The 18,282-nt window shown below is 41.2% G+C and overlaps 2 protein-coding genes across 5 annotated transcripts; one reads left to right on the top strand and one right to left on the bottom strand.

Annotated features, from left to right (window-relative positions):
- Positions 1–1,858: 1,858 nt before the first annotated feature.
- On the bottom strand, positions 1,859–7,086 carry rnf114 (ring finger protein 114). The gene is made up of 6 exons (XM_034207532.1): positions 6,883–7,086; positions 6,181–6,331; positions 5,837–5,943; positions 4,020–4,134; positions 3,814–3,921; positions 1,859–3,707 (listed from the first exon to the last, which is right to left on the bottom strand). Exons 1-6 carry the CDS (start codon positions 7,017–7,019, stop codon positions 3,642–3,644), a joined length of 684 nt encoding a protein of 227 aa, XP_034063423.1. The 5' UTR covers positions 7,020–7,086; the 3' UTR covers positions 1,859–3,641.
- Positions 7,087–8,363: 1,277 nt separating this feature from the next.
- On the top strand, positions 8,364–12,700 carry spata2 (spermatogenesis associated 2). Of its 4 annotated transcripts, none has more exons than XM_034207527.1 (3): positions 8,364–8,597; positions 9,589–10,398; positions 10,818–12,170. In XM_034207527.1, the coding sequence occupies exons 2-3, from the start codon at positions 10,066–10,068 to the stop codon at positions 12,168–12,170; spliced, it is 1,686 nt and encodes a 561-aa protein (XP_034063418.1). In that variant the 5' UTR covers positions 8,364–8,597; positions 9,589–10,065. The 4 variants fall into 4 exon arrangements, with proteins under 4 accessions (XP_034063418.1, XP_034063420.1, XP_034063419.1 ...); XM_034207529.1 differs by lacking the exon at positions 8,364–8,597 and adding an exon at positions 8,604–8,685; XM_034207528.1 differs by lacking the exon at positions 8,364–8,597 and adding an exon at positions 8,707–9,086.
- The last annotated feature ends 5,582 nt before the right edge of the window (positions 12,701–18,282 follow it).

Consider the following 18,282-nt stretch of genomic DNA (forward strand, 5'->3'; position numbering starts at 1 on the left):
CAAGTGTGTGTGTGTGTGTGTGTGTGTGTGTGTGTGTGTGTGTGTGTGTGTGTGTGTGTGTGTGTGTGTGTGTGTGTGTGTGTGTGTGTGTGTGTGTGTGTGTGTGTGTGTGTGTGTGTGTGTGTATCTAGCTAGCTAGCTAGGGTAGGGGGTCGGTTGTTAAGAGTTTAAAAGCGGAAGAGGAGTTGGTGTAGAACCAGTATTGATGTCGGGGAAGCCCACTGGCACTTTCTGTTCAAACATTTGAGAGGACCGACCTGCCCATGCTGCAGCGCCCGGGTGGCAGGATTCCCGCTCTTCCTGTTTCTCCTGACTTTGAGGAATTTTACGGTGAACAAACTCCCAGTGCTCCTCTCACACTCCCCACACCTCATCACAGATACCTGCCTCAGCAAAACTAGAAAGAGATAGAACAAGTGAGAGAGAACTTTCCAGGCATTTTGAGGAGTTCCTAACTAATCCCTTTCTGTGTATCATATATAGATATGTTTCCTCTATAAACCAGGTGATGGATACAAATCAATCCTGATGATTTCTACCAGACTCACTTTAATATTTGCCCCTTTGACTAAAAGGCAAACTGCGTGGCTTATGGGTGTGATAGGGCCTTAACCAGGAAGAAAAAACATACATTTGAACAAGGTCCAAAACCTTTGGAGACTGCTGCCAAAATCAATCGAAAGACAGAGAAAATATTCTCTTATGACTCATCTCTATTCTAAATAAAAATGTTAACAATATTGATGGAATATTTACTTTTTTTCTGTGACTGTTCAAATGTTACAGTGATAATTAGTTTAGAGAGCGTCCAAGGGGGCATAAACCTACAAGCTCAGGGATGCTGAATTTCAAGAGGTAGAAAGAGAGGTTTAATACATTGAAAGAAAGGCTGTCTAGGGTGGAGTGATGGTGCGACACACTTCTAAAACAAGCCACCGTCCCTGTGCCTCTCACAGTGTGCCTGTGGGCACATGTAGCATTAATTGCTGCCTCCACAGAGCCTGCAGACTGCACACACTATCTATTGCACGCATCAAAGAAGCCACACGCTGAACTTTATGAAATTTTTATTTAATGTGTTCACTTCTCTTCCCTTTCTCCTCTTTTTCTTCCTTTTCCTATTCCCCACCTTGGCCCCCCTTTCCCTTTTTAGCTCCGCCACCAAACAGACAAGAAAGACTTCTCTCTGCCATGTTTTTCAGCTCGACTTCCTTCCTGCCCAGAAGCGCTCGAGTATCTCGTTAGTTCTCTCACAGCTAACATCTCTGCCAGGAGCAAAAAACCTGATCAGGGGGGGGAAATAAAAGAGAAGAAAGGGGGGACTACATCAATAAGTTTGGTGGGTGAGATCTCCACAGAGCTAGGTGAGAAACTGTAATATCATTTAGATACAGTAATTACACATACACGAAACACACAAAGGAAAGAAAGGAGATGAGAGGGGTTTCTCTCCCTGTGGACAATATACACCGAAGGGCCTTAGTTTCATCATAACCTCAGCATAGATACAAGTACATGCTAAAACACATTGCAATATCATTGTTAGTGATCCCTGCACAGATCTCTAATACATGAACAAAGGTTTGGAGAAAGGTTAGCTTATTTCACATAGTCCACAATGAGTTATTTTCACTATCACAAACCTTTTGCCCTGGGCCTGATTATGACAACAGAGCAAATCCAGACTTTAGATTGATGCACCCTGCACATTACCTCCCTTTTAACTGATCTCTCTCTCACACAAATACACACTCAGATACACACACACATTGTGGTCATCAATCAAAGCAGCAAGTGTTGTTTCTCCCCCCACACGTCTCATACACAGGTATAAATCACTGCGCCTGATTTCTGGGGCCAGGGTTTAAATAATTAAAGAGCTTTAATTTATCAGGATTTAGCACCCCTTAACAGTAGGGCTGACAAAAGAGAATGAGAGATATATTGAGAAAGAAAAAAGGTCATTATACATGAGAAACACAGACAACATTATTACAGATTTTACTGGAGAGGAAAACAGACATAGGGCTAAGTGGCACCAAAGACTACGTGAAAAGGCATTAAGGTTCTGTCTCGAGCTACTTGATCTGGGTGTATTAACATTTATTTACCTGTTGGTAAAAGACAAATGCAATGCAACCATGTGTGAATATTTGCACTATTGTATATGGTTGATTTGTGAGTTACAAGTCATTGAATAAAAAATAAAAAAAGGTAGACACAATCCAATTTTTCAGAATTGAAATTAAAAACATCCAGCAAACATCAAGCAAAGTCAAACAAAATGTTCTTGTAAGTGTACATGCTGCCATTTTTTGAGAAATATAAATAATAAACATGTTGATTTTGTATTTAAGAACTGTTGCGGCAGTGTTGTTAAGAAATATGAAAGCCAGCAAAACAAACTGGAGTGTTTTGGGGATGAAGCTACCAAGACACTGGGCATTAAAATACAAACTACTGTAATAACATTTAAAATTCTGAAGTGATGTCACGTCATGGACTGTCTAAAAGCTAAGTTATGGTTATAACAAATATCCCCACTAAAACCTCTAAAGATCAGTGACATTTTTGTATGCTGCATATAAAACCTAAGCTGGAGAACAACACATTGAGTACAGCACATTTATAGAATGAAATCTGTCTTGAAAGAAGCCACAAGGCTGGTGAGAGCCAGTGGATGTCATGGATGGTGGAACTCTACTGCCCCCTTATGGCCAATAACATGCAACAGAAAATCTAATTCGAATTAAAAATCACAAAACTGACCAATAATGACACACTAATGGTCTCCTATTTGCATCTTTTGGTTCACTGGATGAACTATTAGCCCTAAGAGATTAGGAAGTCAGAAACAAGATCTACCAGCAGGCACAAAGACATAAGGGAGAAACATTACAATAACGCAAACAGCCATCATTTGGCTTTGTTTGACCCTCTTATTATTTATTCTTTCCAGTAGATCTCTGAAAACAGAATGAACATACATTCTCTCACACAAACTATGCTAGAAGCAGCATAAAAAAAGAAAGAGCTTCCATCTGCTATTAATTCAACAAAAAACCCTCTCCACTTTCGAGAGTAAACCATAGGAGTAAACATGCAGAGTCACTCTTTAGTAGACTATTATATAATATTGATAACATTACTTGACCACCTCACGAGTGAAGTCTTTCGTTTGCTGGCAATAGTTAGCCACCTAGTGGTCGAACCCTCTTATAACATCAAGTATTGACGACAGGGACATTTAATTACAACTTTGGAAGTTTTTGGCTATATGACACTGTGCCATCAATGAACAAACAGCTTGAACAAACAAAATTCTGTAGATATTTAACAAACTATCAAGTCTACCGACTCAACTGGGGGGAAGATAAGAGTTTATCACACCAGAAACACAGTATCACTCCTAAGTACAATATGCTTTTTAACCATATTGTATGATTTATTTTCTGATTATAAACCTATAAATCAATAGCAACAATACCAATTGTCCTGTGACACTGATCACCAAAAGTAATACACTACCACCCCCCCTCTTGAAGGATGGACAAAGTTTCAGTGTGTTAATCTGTTTTTTCAAGACTTCCCATCACCATCTTCCCATCACTGGATTCCTGCTCAGGATTGTTATTCACACTTCAATTGTCCATCAGGGAGCGCTGTAGAGCTTCCTGGATCATCGTGTGCTCATCTGTGGAGTAGTCCTACAAAGACATGGGCGTAAGGAGAGAAGAAAACAGAACCAATTAGGAAACTCATCGTTAACATCACAAAGATAAACTCTAGGCAATGTTTAAGGCCTTAACTTACAACAAAGGTGTCATAGGAGAATGTGTGTCTGATCTTCAAGTGCTGGAAAAAGTCAGCACTCCTGTAGCTAGGGTCCCCCCAAGGCATTGAGGCACAGATGGGACACACCTGAACAGACACATAGTCAAATTAATAATGCATCTATAAACAAATTAACCCTAACTTATTCCAAATAATACGTTAACATTGTAGTGTAGATTTCCTACCACTTGTCGTGTATCACGACCATGCTGGGAAGTGCAATGTTCGACCAGACCGTCCTGATCGAGGTTCTGGCAGTTGCAGTATGGGCAGGTGAAGGTGAAGCGATTTGGTACTGGACTGTAGGAAAGATACAGAAACAATCAAATGTGTTACACCACTGATTCTGTATTTGAACATGGAGAACAGATGTAGCTCTCCTTGCTGTGAATCAAGCTAAAACCATGTTTACTTGTATTTGCTGCCGAACTGGTGACTCGGGGAAACGGAGTCTTTAGAGCAAAGCATGGCTTTGACAAATAGTAATCACAAAAATGTAACATTGTCATACTAAACATAGTAGTACTGACCTAGCTAGTGGGGCCCACAAATAGAAACTCACATGCACTTATCGGCACTAAAATGGTGACATGGCGCTGCATGTAGAGAAGCTTGGATTAAAAACACAGAGAGGAGAGCTGAGTCTTTACTCCACCATATATTTACATGTCAAATAGTTTCTCTGCTGCTAATTTAAAAATGAAAACCTGTATGTCAAGGAAAATATAACAGTCAAATAATTAACCCTTATGCATTATAAAACCTTAAAATAATTAATCCTTGAACATGAACATGTGCAAACTAAAGTGAGAATATTGACATCAATAGTCAAAACTAAACTGCATTCAAATTATAATGCTAGGGAAATAAGACAGCTGGACAAGCAAATCTACTGAAAACTCTGAAAGGTCATAATGGGGTCCAAAAATTGTTATTGTGTTCACAGCATAGCTACTTTCTTATGGGCTCACCCTTCAAGCAGAATAATCTGTTTACAATAGGATGTGGTATATGTAAATATAACTTATCCCTTCGTCATGCAGACGATTTAATTGGAGAATGCACAAGTGTTGAAAGTTGTTCAAAGAACCAGTTTTAGGCACCATCAGACTGGATTGTTAAGTTTCCTCCAGTGATAGGGGTGAGGAAAATGCTGTTCACAACTTCTAGATAAAACTAAAACAGTAGGATCCAGGTTGTAAAACACTAGTCTTTTCCTATAAGGTATTTAATCTTACAACACAACACTTTGTCTCTGATAAATGTGTTAAAGAAATACAACACCCAAGACATCCTGGGCAGCTCCCTCTCCTTTGCGCCCCACATCAAAAACATCAGCAGGACTGCATTCTTTCACAAACTAAACCTATCCAGACTCTGCCCATCCCTGTCTCAATCCAGCACTGAAGTTCTGGGTCATGCATTTATTTGATTGTTTTATATACTGCATTGTCTTGTTTATGTCTCTTATGCTGGTGTTATGTATTGTGTATCTTGTTTTGTATGTGTTTGTACGGCGACCTTGAGAGCCTTAAAAGGCGCCTATATAAAATAAATGAATTATTATTATTATTATTTGTAACATCCCTTATAGACGACGGCAATGCTGTCCTCTCTGGCCTTCCCACCAAACTCCTCAATAAACTCCAAATCATTCAGAACTCTTGCCCGGATCATCACCAAGGCTTCTGACCCCATCACCATCCAACTGCACTATACAACACCGGATTGAGTACAAAAAACGTCCTGCTCATATACAAAGCCTCCCCACAACCGCTCCTCTTTTAAGATTTGTTCCTGAAATGTAAGGTGTCCTTGGATACTTTGAAAGGCTAAATAACATTTATTATTATCATTATTATTGACACTTCACCTACTAGTAATGCCAAACAATATAATGTTACTGCTCACTAAACTATTGAGTGTTTATTATGGAGGCCATAGGGAGTTAGTGAGTAACTTCAGCCAGGGCCAGTGTTTTACTATTGGCCCTCTATCTTACCTAATGATGGCAGGCTGGTTCTGGGCAGTGGTCCTCACTCCCTCCTCAATATACTCCTGGTATTTTGAGCAGGAAGCTGTATGGCCTCTCATCTGAGAAAGACCAACCTGGATAGTAAGAAAAAACACATCAGCAAGTGCACAATCAAAATGATACACTTCTCAATGTTTTGACACTGTAATTCTCTCACTGTGTCAATGTATAAATACTGACACTCAGACTTAGACTCAGTATCGATAAAGTTTGGACATTTGTAGTTATGATATCCTTGCATGTTTTCCAAATCAAATTCACAACAAATGAGTCTTCGAATTTTTGAATGTGTTAACTTTTGCATGAAATACCTGTGCTCCACATCCTTTACATGCAGCCACTGATGATTGGATGACAGCCTCTAGGTCAGCAGCTTTAGTCCAGTGGCCGAGCCCGGCCCGACACACAGCACAAACGGGTTTCATTGGACGCAAACACTCCTGCAAACAACTCTGACAGAACCTGCCAAGAAAGGGGTGAATAGTGTAAAGATGAACCAAGTAAGGGAAACAATACATTGCAATTCTGATCCATTTTAGATCTGGTATCTATTTACAAGTGTCCCTACTGTTTATAGGCTCCCATTTCAATACAGAAACAGATGCTTTCGATTGTTAGAAGATCCATGTATAGCTCTCAACTAGAGCTTCCTGTAAATCCTATGGAAAGTCCCCACCTCAAGAGGGCGCAGGGACTTGTAGTTCTTTAATGTGATTTGGTGCGTCCAAGCAATGGGGATCGAAACTACAACTCCCAAGTGGTGTCGCCTCTTTGATGTAAACAAAACTGAAACTGGTTTAGCGAACTGGCATTGGTTTTACCAAATATACAAGTAAGCTGAATGATAGGATCATAACAAAAACAGGAGCACGCATGTCCAATGTTTGCGACTCTGGTGGCACATGTTTAAAACTATCCTTTCCGCACAGTGTGTTTACCTCGAACCTTTGCATCGCTAGTGTTCGAGCAGGGTTTAGGGGAGGACGATCGAGATAAAAAGGCAAAATACTCACGTATGACCGCATTGTGTCGTTACGGGACTGTCGAATATTTCGAGACAAACTGGGCAGAGGAATTCTGACACGTCGCTGCTCCCATCAGAGACGTTCTTCTTGTGCTGTGCTGCACTAAACCCTCCGAGCATCGCCATTTCTTTTCTTCACTGTCTGTCGGTCCCCCACCGACCGTTCACGTAACGACGTCATCAGATTCTAGGTCTTTTTTAAGGAAGAGGGCGGAGTTATCACTAAAAATACAACATATCACAACATTTTCAAAATATTATTGTGTATTAGTTACAATGCCAACATCCTAAAAAGGTAGATAAATAAATAAACGACTACTGATTTTAAAAATCAATTGATCTGCTATTTTTTTTAAATGTAAAAAAGTATAGACCAACATTTAAAATCCGAATGAGAAGTCCTTTATTTATCCAGTTGGTTAATGCACATGTTAAATAGATTTAGACGGCATTCAAGTAGGCTATTGTACGCAGAATCTTGAGGTACCCTACTTATACTACTTACGTATTTATTTTACTTTTGTAGGCTACTCCATTAGCCTACACCTTGATTCAAATATTGTACTTTGTAGTACACTACAGTAATATCACAAAAAACAATTATTTACATAATAAGATGATCAAAACAAAGTATAGATAAACTCAATACATTACAATATATGATGAACTCTTCAAAGCCTCCATTAAATTCCGTAACATTAATATTTACATTTGAAATTGGCCATTCTGCACAGTGATTAAGTTTTGATGCCAACTTAGTATAGTTAGAGTTTTTTTTAACTGTTTTACGTATAAGTACTTATTTCACCATTGAACTAGCATACATAGCCTACACTTAAAGAAAGGTAATGTCAATATCAAAAAGGTAGATAACTGAAGCAATTGCTTACAAAAACAGCTTCTTACTAGTTATAGATTGATGAGTGTAAGGCAAGGCCAGTTTAATTATATAGCACCTTTCAACACAAGGCAATTCAAAGTGCTTTACAAAAATGAAAGACATTAAGAAAATGGCATTTAAAAACAGTCATTAAAAAGAAAAGATAATAAAATAAACATTAAAAGAAAACATGGATACAAGTTACAGTGCAGTTTAAGATATGAATAGTTCAATTAAAAGCAGCAGCAACAAGAAAAGTCTCTAGCCTGGATTTAAAAGTAGTGAGAGTTGCAGCGGACCTGCAGGTTTCTGGGAGTTTGTTCCAGATATTTGGAGCATAATAACTGAACGCTGCTTTACCATGTTTAGTTCTGACTCTGGGGACAGAAAGCTGACCAGTCCCTGAAGACCTGAGAGATCTGGATGGTTCATAATTTAGCAGGAGGTCAGAAATGTATTTTGGGCCTAAACCATTCAGTGCTTTATAAACCAGCAGCAGTATTTTGAAATCAATTATTTGACCAACAGGAAACTAGTAAGACTTCAGAACTGGAGTGATGTGATCCACTTTCTTAGTGTTAGTCAGGACTCGAGCAGTGGTGGTGTGTTTTTTCTGATAAAGATTGTATATCCATGTACCTCGCACAGTGATGAAGTCGGTGGGCTCTGCATCTCCTCCTCCTCTTCCTCCTCCGGCTCTCAAACAGCACGTGGGCCCCCAGTGCTGATGAACTGTCAGAACTGTCCTGGCGCATGCGCAGTGTGATGATGGGAATTTCCAACAGCTGAGGAGGCGTAGCTAGCCACGGCTAGCACTTGTAAAGGTAAGATGTACTGGTAGTAGTGGTGTTACAAAAACGGTGTGGCCTCTTATTTGGAGCAGAACTAGACTTGGATGATGTCACAGTGACGGTATAGGCTTCGATAATTGTCTCTTAAATCGGAAAAGATGTGTATCTAGTGGTGGACCGCCCTGCTAGCTCAAGCAATGTTAGCTAGTCAGCTGCGCTGAAATGGGCGTTCACTGCTGAGCCGATACTCGACTAGGGGCCCATGCGAGTGACAGCATCGGGTTTTGTTGGTTTCAGTTTCATGAAAAATTAACATACACGCTGTCTTTGAGCCGTGTATGTTATTATCAGCGTTGGTCGTGATAGGTTGCAGTTAATGCGCAATACTAATGCAGGGGGCTGTTGCTAGCAAAGGCATGATGTTGCTAGCTCTCCAAACGGATGTTCACTGAGGTTGATGTGTGAGGCAAACCACAGCCAGGGAACCAGGAGCAGATACACTGCTGTGATTCCAGCTTTACGGTAGAATTAAGACTAGTACATGTCTAGATGTTCATCCGTATGTAAACAGTTATTATGGTGTTGTTTCTTTGAGCTAAGCATGAGTATAGGCTACTATGTTGTAGTACACGCATGTTGTACCGCTGGCTCACATATTTAATAGCGCAAACAACATTCGTGTAATACAAAATAAGTAAGTCTGTCAACAGTGAGACCCGATTCCGGTTCATGTAGAATGTAATTAATAAACTGTTGGTCTTGGTTGCGTATATAGTGATAGTTATCTATCAGTCCAAGTATTGACTATACGACCGATATATAATAGGCCACACAATGCACCCATCAGGACAGTTACTGAGAGAGATAGCAATGGTTGGTGTTTTATTGTTACAAATGCATCTTCTGTTGGACTGAATTAACGAGACTGAGTCAGAAGAAAATTATGTGTCCCAAGTTTCCTCCTCTATTTGTGTATCTGATTTAGAGATGTCCATTTTCATATGTCTCTTCTGTGTCATTACAGCTTGGAGACTGCTAAGAAGACTGCACATGAATGTGTCTTCATGATGACTGACCTTCAACTCTCCACTTGCTGTAACTAAGAAATGGAATAGTCCCAACTCTGCTTTGACAAAGCGTGAAGCAACCACTCCTCCTGACATCATCTTCCACGACATAGGCCTGTTTGTCTGGAAACAAGTCAGGCTTTGAGCCAATACCAGAGATGCCCGTAAGAAAGCATCCCTACAGGCTGAAGCCTAGCTACACCAACTGAAAGCATAAGACAACCGCATCTCTCTTTTTAAAGGATGTGCTGCTGATTGGATGCTAAATCTCATTCTTCTTCCACCTCTCCAGACGTTGAGTGTGTGCCAGGGTTTACATTGAATATGGTGACCAAAAATGGTGCTTGAATGTGGCATACTGGTGCAGAGTATGCTAAAGAGGGTGAGGCTTTTTCAGAAAAGTACAACAGCTGACTGATAGTCTGCTGCCAATAATGGATGCCAAGTTAAAGGAGGACCTTTTTCGAAGGTATGTAACGGCACTGGAGAGGCGTCTGGAAGATGGAGGTGAATATACAGCAGGGGACAGAGGGCGGCGTAAGGACAGCGAGGCCCTACTCTCAACAGCTACAGCTCTGCTAGGGGCCTACCAGCCGGATCCTGGACAGCGTTTTCGGATGGTTCGTTTCTACGAAATGGTGGATAATTCTCTCCGCTGCCAGAGAGGAGGCAACATCAGGAGCCTGGAGAGAGCCTTCAACACATTAGAAACCATCTGCACCAACCTCTTGCTATTCCCCTGGAAGAAGGAGTTCAGATGTATTAAAGTGAGTTGAGTTTATTACTTAAATATAATGTATGCTATTTGTCTCAATAGTTGATCCTGTACCTAATAACTCTCGTAAAAAATACAATAACATAAGGCTACACAAAATTAGCAACTCTGTTATTAACAATTAAAATACATCCTACACTATACATAACAAACAAATACTGCCATCTAATTCTGTTCAAATTTAGTACACTTAGTTTGTTATCAATGGTTTGTATGTAAATCAACATTAAACACCCCATTGGTTATATTTTCTAATTATGTTAAATGTTTTAGATCTTTCTTTGTGGTTAACTCAGTAGCAAAACCAACCTATAGAGTTATATGTTATAAGAGGAAGAACATGCAGATTTGAGCTTTATTGTGGCATGCTCTTTTAATTGACTTTTTGACACCAACCCATTTGTCTTTTAGACCTTCACTGGCCCATATGTGTACCATCTGCAGTCAGCCATCTCTGATCCTGAACTCCGGACTCTAATGCGCACCATTGGCTACGCCTGTGACCATGATTCGCAGTTCCATTTGCAGGAGCACCCGGGAGGCACAAATCATCTCCGGCAGTTGGCGTTCGAGCTCTTCTTGGCCCAGGCAGAGTGTCGTCTGCTGGGAGAGGTAGTGGCTCTGGCCCGTGGCTCGGCCTCAGAGCTGGAGGCCCTGGAACTCCGCAAAGGTTGCAGAGATGATGCAGCCGGCTGTGCTGAGGCGCTCCGCAGACGCGACAGCCTCGGGGCCGATATGGCTCGGCTGTCTGTGCGCCCGTTGGATTTAGAGAGGCCTCATGCCCACCACCTGAGGCGAGGTAGCCGACCATCTAAGTCTGTGGATGTTACAGATGGAGCTGGTCACTGGCACGCAGCAGTCAGCAAGCCTGTGTTAAAGGCCTCGCTGAGTCTGAGGAAGGAGACTCTATTTGTGGATGCAGAGGAGGATATGAAGGATGAGATCCTCCGGCCCCTCACCTCAACGTCTCTCTTCTCTGTGGCCGCTCCTCAGTCCTATAGCCCTATTGCAGATTTCTTCCCTATTCAGTCACCTCCCCCGGCTGACGCTTACACATCTTACCACCTGTCCTCTTTGGATGAGATTGACTTGTACACAGAGAGGGGCGTTGGGACGGGAGGAAGGCAGACCCCCTCTCGCCCTCCTTCCAGAGAGCCTCGGGATCAAAGGGATGCGTGGCTGCTCAAAGCTCACGGCAGTGTGAAGTGTCAGGGCTGTGGGCTGGCCTGCTCCTCTATGGCCTCCTGCCAGAGGTGTGACATGATCCTCTGCTCTACCTGTCACGATGTGGACCCCTCCCCTTGCTGTGGCCTACAGGACTACCACCCGAAATCCCCACGGCCCCTTGACGGATACATTCCTGTGAAGGAAAAACTCTCCGTGTACTCAAATACGCACTCCCACTCCCATCTACATCCGCACCCCCTCACGCTGACCCACTCACACTCCCACCCCCACCCTCACCCCCAGATGGTGGAGAAACCCCTCATGTCCACGAAGCTGTTTGCCAGCAAGTCTGTTGCCTTGACAACGCCAAAGGGAGGCAGCAGTGAGCGACTGAGCTTGGGGGGATCGCGATGTGGGTTTTGCAACAAGCCAGGGGCATCCCACACCTGTGTGAACTGCTCCAAGGTGTCATGTGACTCGTGCATGGGCCTGTATGCGAAGGATATTTGCACCAGAAAGAATCCCCAGCACAGCTTTGTGCCCAACCATCAGCTCAACTTCAAATCTGGCACCATATCTCACCTGGTGTACCGATGAATGAGGCAGACAGTATTTGTTTCTCCCTCCTAGTCCCCTCCTTCAACCCGCTGCATAGTCTCGCACTATTGCTTTAGCGCTGTTCCTGGTTAGCAACTCATTCACTATCTCCCCCTTTATCTGCTGGTCTTTTAGCTCTATCTTACCCTCTCTTGAACTTTGTACATTTTCTCTTACCATCAGTAATGGCCCTGAAATGCACATGCCACAGAGAGCCATATTGTCTGCCCATCTCTTTGCATTGTACAAGTTCAGGCCTTTTATCTATTTCTTCTTCCTTTTACCCTGCTACCTGCTCTTGAGTAGTTTTGTGATGTTGTAGCACTTTCCCCAAATCCTCAAATGTTGTCCTCTTCAAAGGGGAAACTGGAAAAAAGGAGAGAATTCCTTCTTATTTTGAATGAATTCCGTCCAAATTAACATATATACTTTGCCTAACTTCTCAGCTAAAAATTCCTCTAATATATATATATATATTGTGTGTGTGTGTGTGTGTGGTGTGTGTGTGTGTGTGTGGTGTGTTGTGTGTGTGTGTGTGTGTGTGTGTGTGTGTGGGTGTGTGTGTGTGTGTGTGTGTGTGTGTGTGTGTGTGTGTGTGTGTGTGTGTGTGTGTGTGTGTGTGTGTGTGTGTGTGATGTGTGTGTGTGTGTGTGTGTGGTGTGTGTGTGTGTGTGTGTGTGTGTGTGTGTGTGTGTGGTGTGTGTGTGTGTGTGTGGTGTGTGTGTGTGTGTGTGTGTGTGTGTGTGTGTGTGTGTGTGTGTGTGTGTGTGTGTGTGTGTGTGTGTGTGTGTGTGTGTGTGTGTGTGTGTGTGTGTGTGTGTGTGTGTGTGTGTGTGTGTGTGTGTGTGTGTGTGTGTGAGAAAGACCTCTGAGCTTGCATTGTGAAACAGGAGATCTTTTTAAACTTGAAAGATAGTATGGAAACACAGAAAACATACACTGGAAGTCAATAGTATATATATTTTTAATCTCTATTCTCTAGAACAATGTGAGACTGTTAAATGGGCATGAGGTCTGGCATTGGGACTTTTGGAGTTTAAACTTGTGGGTGGGTGGGGGGGTGGGACATATCTCAAAGGGACATATTGAGACAATGGTCAGATGCCATATATTATATTCAAAAGATTATGCCTTGTAAATGAACCCTCAATTGTTTCTGGTTATATGACTGAGGTCTAAACGCTGCTGTTGACTTGAGACATTGATGAAGATAATGAAGATGTGTGGCGTTGACTTCTTTCTGGTAAATAGCCTGTTGAGTTGTGTCAGTTTCAATCCCCCCCCCCCCGCCATTCCCTTTCATCACACTCCTTAAACCACCATGGCCCATGATGTAGTGCACCCTTACCAGATCAGTCATTCCCAGCCTCAGGTGGAGTCACAGGAAGTCTCCCACTGAGCCTCAAATCAAGTCATTACGCTTCTTTGACAGTGTGTGAGCATGTTGATAGTATGAAAGTGTGTACTCTGATACGGTTCCTGTCTACCTCAAATGGCTTCAGTTTATACACCCAGCGAGTTTGACATTGTGGTTTCAAACCAGCCCAACTTGTGTTTCAGCTTTTAATGATCCGATGATGTCACTTCTAAAAGGTTAGCAGAGGTTATTTATCTTGTGAGATAAACCTTGGCTTTGTCATCTGAACCAAATGGCACAAGGTGTTCTGTCTTGTAGCCGTTTACACTTTCTGTAATCACAGGGAGTGGACACAAGAAGATGAACATCTCTAAATGATCAGGCAATTCAATACAATAGCCCTGCATCAAATACTACCGTTGTTAACCTAAACAGTGTGGGCTTGGGTGAAATGGTCATAAAGGTGCTCATTTAGTTTGATGGTATCCATTCAGCCTGTGGTAGTGAAGTGGATCGTATTGAACTGTAAGTTGTCTGTATTTGTTCCCTTTGACAAAAAGACCCCCATTCAAATATGTAGCAGTTCAATACAACTGCACCTACGACTATGAGCTCAAAATAGAGTTGAATGAAAAAATACCTCTCTGACATGGAGTTAATAACATCTGATAGTTTAGCTTATCAAAGGTAGCATTTAGCACAAGGCTATTGAACTCAATCATTACAGGGATTTATGTTGTTGTGTCTTCCAGCCTGTACAGCATAGTGATGCCAACTTTTCTTATTTGAAGACCTCGAAAGCCCTCTCTTAGTACCTTGATTCGGTGAGTTTCCTTAAGCATGCTACTGCCATTTGCTGTGTACATTTACACAAAACCATTGACATAAGGGCTGAACAAAACTGTGCTGACATGTAAACTGAGTGTCATACATGTATAAAGTATCTAAATAGTGATGAGGTTTTGATTGTTAATGTAAAGGGATACTTTATGATGTATGTGGCAGAGGATAGTCATCCAAGGGCTAATTTTGAATCACATTTCATTAAAAAAAATGTAGGTTATCTTGACAGATCGTGTTCTGTCAGAAATAACCTTTAAACGCCTTAAAGCTCATTCAACTGTCTTATCGAGTATTTGAAGTGTTATTGACATTTTGTTTTACCAGCTTGTAGGTTAAACATTAACATGGTTTTGCAACGCTACATGAAGTTAATATAAAGCTTGATTTATGACAGCTACGGTAGGAATTCAGAGTTATTACAAAACAGTGAACACACAAGTATGGATTCACTACCATGCGCATACTGAACCATGTATTTTAACAGGAGCAACTTACAACTTGTAACCCATTATATGAACTATGTGCTTACAAGGGTTATTGCCTGTAATAATAACCATGTTTTGCCTGGAAGGAATTTTGTTTTGCTTTCAGATATTACCTGAACACTGGTGTGGTTACAGGGAGTGATGTCTGATCTCTTCTGTTCATTCCTTCCCTTTAAAACTCAGTTGTTTGTCTTTATCATGTTAAACAACTTAAAGAAGGGAACTTTTGATACTGTTTGGATGTAGCTGAAGGGTTCTTTGAGAGATGCTTTTGGGTCAACGTTGGCTAACCTAGGTGTGGCAAAAGTATTCAGTGATCTAAGGGGAGGTGTGCAATCGTTTGCTTTTCATATAAGGAAAGCCTTTCTACATATTTTAAAAATATTTATAATAGATATATTTTAGTTGCGCTTTTCCATTTATTGCAAATCATACCAGCAACAAAGCGACTTCAAGAAGTGTTGAGCCATGTTGAAAGAATGATCATATTGCCAAATGAAGAACAAATATATGGAGTGGAAAGTGAATTCCTGTTGCATGCCCAGATGTACAGTTATTGTTACATGAATCTGTGGTTTTGCTCAAGTTTAGCCTTGTGTCTTCAGATGTTGGCCTTTGTAAGATAAGACGCTAGAAAGAGAATCACCAACAACCTACTTGCACACCATGGGACGAGGAGCGGACCCCAGTCAGTGGACTGATACTTCGTGTAGGTCACTACAAAGGGCTTAACAGTCTTCAGCGCTGCTGCTAAGTTTGTGGGCACTGTTTTAATCTTTTAGTGGACAACTTGTCATTGGTGAATCTCTAATGTGGGGCTTACTTTACATGTTTCAGTGGATGTGAATTACTGATTTTGGAAAAAACGAGCTTTTTTTTATTTTATGTCATGGAATACATTGAGCCATTTGAACATAATTGGTTTTAACCCACTGGACACACTCAAGTCATTGTGGAAGTCAATACTCCCTTTACCTCCCTGTGTGGTTATCTTACTGATGGTGGTGTAGTTAGGCAGTCTCTTGACCATTCCCTATTTCCCAACCCTCTCTTGGCATGCTCTGAACAAGACCCATACCTCCCCTCTCACCCTACATGGACCCTCACCCTCTGTTCTCCCCTCCACCTTGGCACTGAAGATCATTGCACAATGTCTATATGAAGGGGTATGGACCTTACGATCAATATGTGGGCACGGGGGTGGAAAGGGAAAATAGCCAAAATTGTTAATCGGTGAAAATATATAAATGAGATTTTATAAAATAATTTAAAGAATAAAATTCTGGAAAAACAAACATGTTGCTTTGAGTTTTTGATTAAAATGTTATATGTTACTGAACTGTTCAATGCATTGTGCACAAAGTTGGGTTTATGAATCACTAAAGGTAAGTGTTTACTCTAGGATTAAACAGGCATGTTTCACATTAGGTTCAAGGTTATTAAAATATGACTGTTATCCTATCTATTATCTCTAGTCATTCACACAGATTTGCAACTCTTACTGTAACTTGTGAAGATAATTAACCATTGACTTCCTGTTGCTGGTATTTCATTTATCACCAGCCTGTTTCCCCTCGATGAAAGTTTGGTCTGTGTTGAAAGCGAACATGTGTGTATCTCCCTTCTCACCCTGGCTCTGGTCAATGTTGAGTGTTCAGGCTACCTGAACCATGGGATGGCTTTTTCCTATACGACCAGAAGATGGCGATAAATACCCTTACATTGAAAGAATCATGAGGCTGCAGCAAGTACACCAATCCTTTAGAAAAAATACCAAACATTTAATGGAAATATGTTTCATGGTAGGATTTAACTCTATTGAATTTGTACATTAAAACTATATAATTATTATTTTTGTTTTATAGCAGCTGTTTGAGTTTGCTGCAACATCAATTAACCTTTTGTGTTCATTTATTCCCTAATCAAGACTAACATGGACATTTAGACGAAGGCAACCTCCAATTAGAGAAGGCGATGAACGTGCAAAGGCATTACTATATTTCTGTAAAGCAGAAAAACAGCTAAGGTTAGCCTTTATTTTACATGTATTATGTTCTATAACTTCTATGTGGAGAGGAACAAATACCTCCTAGATCAAATTGTACTGCAATTGAACAGATAGCAGTCAGAGAGGAAACAGACTGATTGTATAATAAGTTATTAAATAATCATCTCTGTTATTAAAAAAATGCAATGTAAGAGCCTTTTTACTCCAGACATTTTGACTTGTCACAGTAGGAAAAGTAGAGCTGTTACTTAAAATACTAGCTCTCCTCTGTTATGTTCATGTGTTCCAAGTGAAAGTGACAGAGAGCAAGCATGTAGAGCCTCGAAGGTGAAATCAAAGCAGCTTAATGCAATTCAGCCGTAATTGATTTGATTATATACCTGTGCTTTACCGTGGCAAGTTGAAAATGTCTTCGGTGGGAAAAAAGGCCAATTGCATAGATAGAGAAGACCCAGAGCGCGAATGACATGGAACAATATCTGTAAATACATTCTAGAAGGGGTTATTTTAAACATGAGCTGAATTTCAAATGACCAACCGGCATTGGTTTTGTCCTGATGTGTGTGTGTGTGTGTGTGTGTGTGTGTGTGTGTGTGTGTGTGTGTGTGTGGTGTGTGTGTGTGTGTGTGTGTGTGTGTGTGTGTGTGTGTGTGTGTGTGTGTGTGTGTGTGTGTGTGTGTGTGTGTGTGTGTGTGTGTGTGTGTGTGTGTGTGTGTGTGTGTGTGTGTGTGTGTGTGTGTGTGTGTGTGTGTGTGTGTGTGATGTTACCACTGTGCTGACTGCAGCCTTTCGCAGCCTTCAGGGGAGCCCATGACAAACCGAGTTCCGCACATTACTTTCCATCCAGAGAGAGATAGTTACTGAAGGCACACTGCCTAGCCTTTGATTACATCTTCTTGAAGCCGTAGCATTTATACCATCTCAGTTAATGGTCTCAATAAGAGAGACAGGCAGAAAAACAGTTCTAGCAGAAGAAATAAGAAAACTCTTCTCTAAACAGTTTAAATCCCACAGAGAATTTGCATGGGTGTTTTCAAAGGACAAAATGCAACAAGAATGGTGCTTTTTAAATGTGTTGTATTCTCCAATGTATTAGTCCGGTTAGTTCCCCTAATAAACTCCAATATACAACTATTTTGGCCATTTCCATAGAGGCGTTCAACAATTACTGCTGGAGAAAGTCGAGAAATGTGAACCTTGTGGTTCAAGCAGCAGAGAAGTCAGAGGTAAGCACAAATCTTTTTTTTCTACATTTACCGAAAACATGTCACACCTAATCACAGCAATAACAGATGCATACTGCATTATATTATTCACACTTTCTGCCCACATATCGTGGCATGTTACCTAACACTGCATCAACACCATAGAGATCAACACCCAGTTTAATTCATACATTGATGCATTCACACTTGCACA

Source organism: Gymnodraco acuticeps, unplaced genomic scaffold (genome assembly GCF_902827175.1).
Source record: "Gymnodraco acuticeps unplaced genomic scaffold, fGymAcu1.1, whole genome shotgun sequence".
NCBI lineage: Eukaryota > Metazoa > Chordata > Actinopteri > Perciformes > Bathydraconidae > Gymnodraco > Gymnodraco acuticeps.

Bases quoted from the DNA above. Each gene is read 5' to 3' on its own strand.
- rnf114 (XM_034207532.1), bottom strand. From the start codon at position 7,019: ATGGCGATGCTCGGAGGGTTTAGTGCAGCACAGCACAAGAAGAACGTC. The intron at 6,332-6,882 runs GTGAGTATTTTG...CTTTCTTGGCAG, and splicing joins ACGACACAATGCGGTCATAC to GTTCTGTCAGAGTTGTTTGC. The intron at 5,944-6,180 runs GTATTTCATGCA...CTTACTATCCAG, and splicing joins GTAAAGGATGTGGAGCACAG to GTTGGTCTTTCTCAGATGAG.
- spata2 (XM_034207527.1), top strand. From the start codon at position 10,066: ATGGATGCCAAGTTAAAGGAGGACCTTTTTCGAAGGTATGTAACGGCA. The intron at 10,399-10,817 runs GTGAGTTGAGTT...TTTGTCTTTTAG, and splicing joins AGGAGTTCAGATGTATTAAA to ACCTTCACTGGCCCATATGT.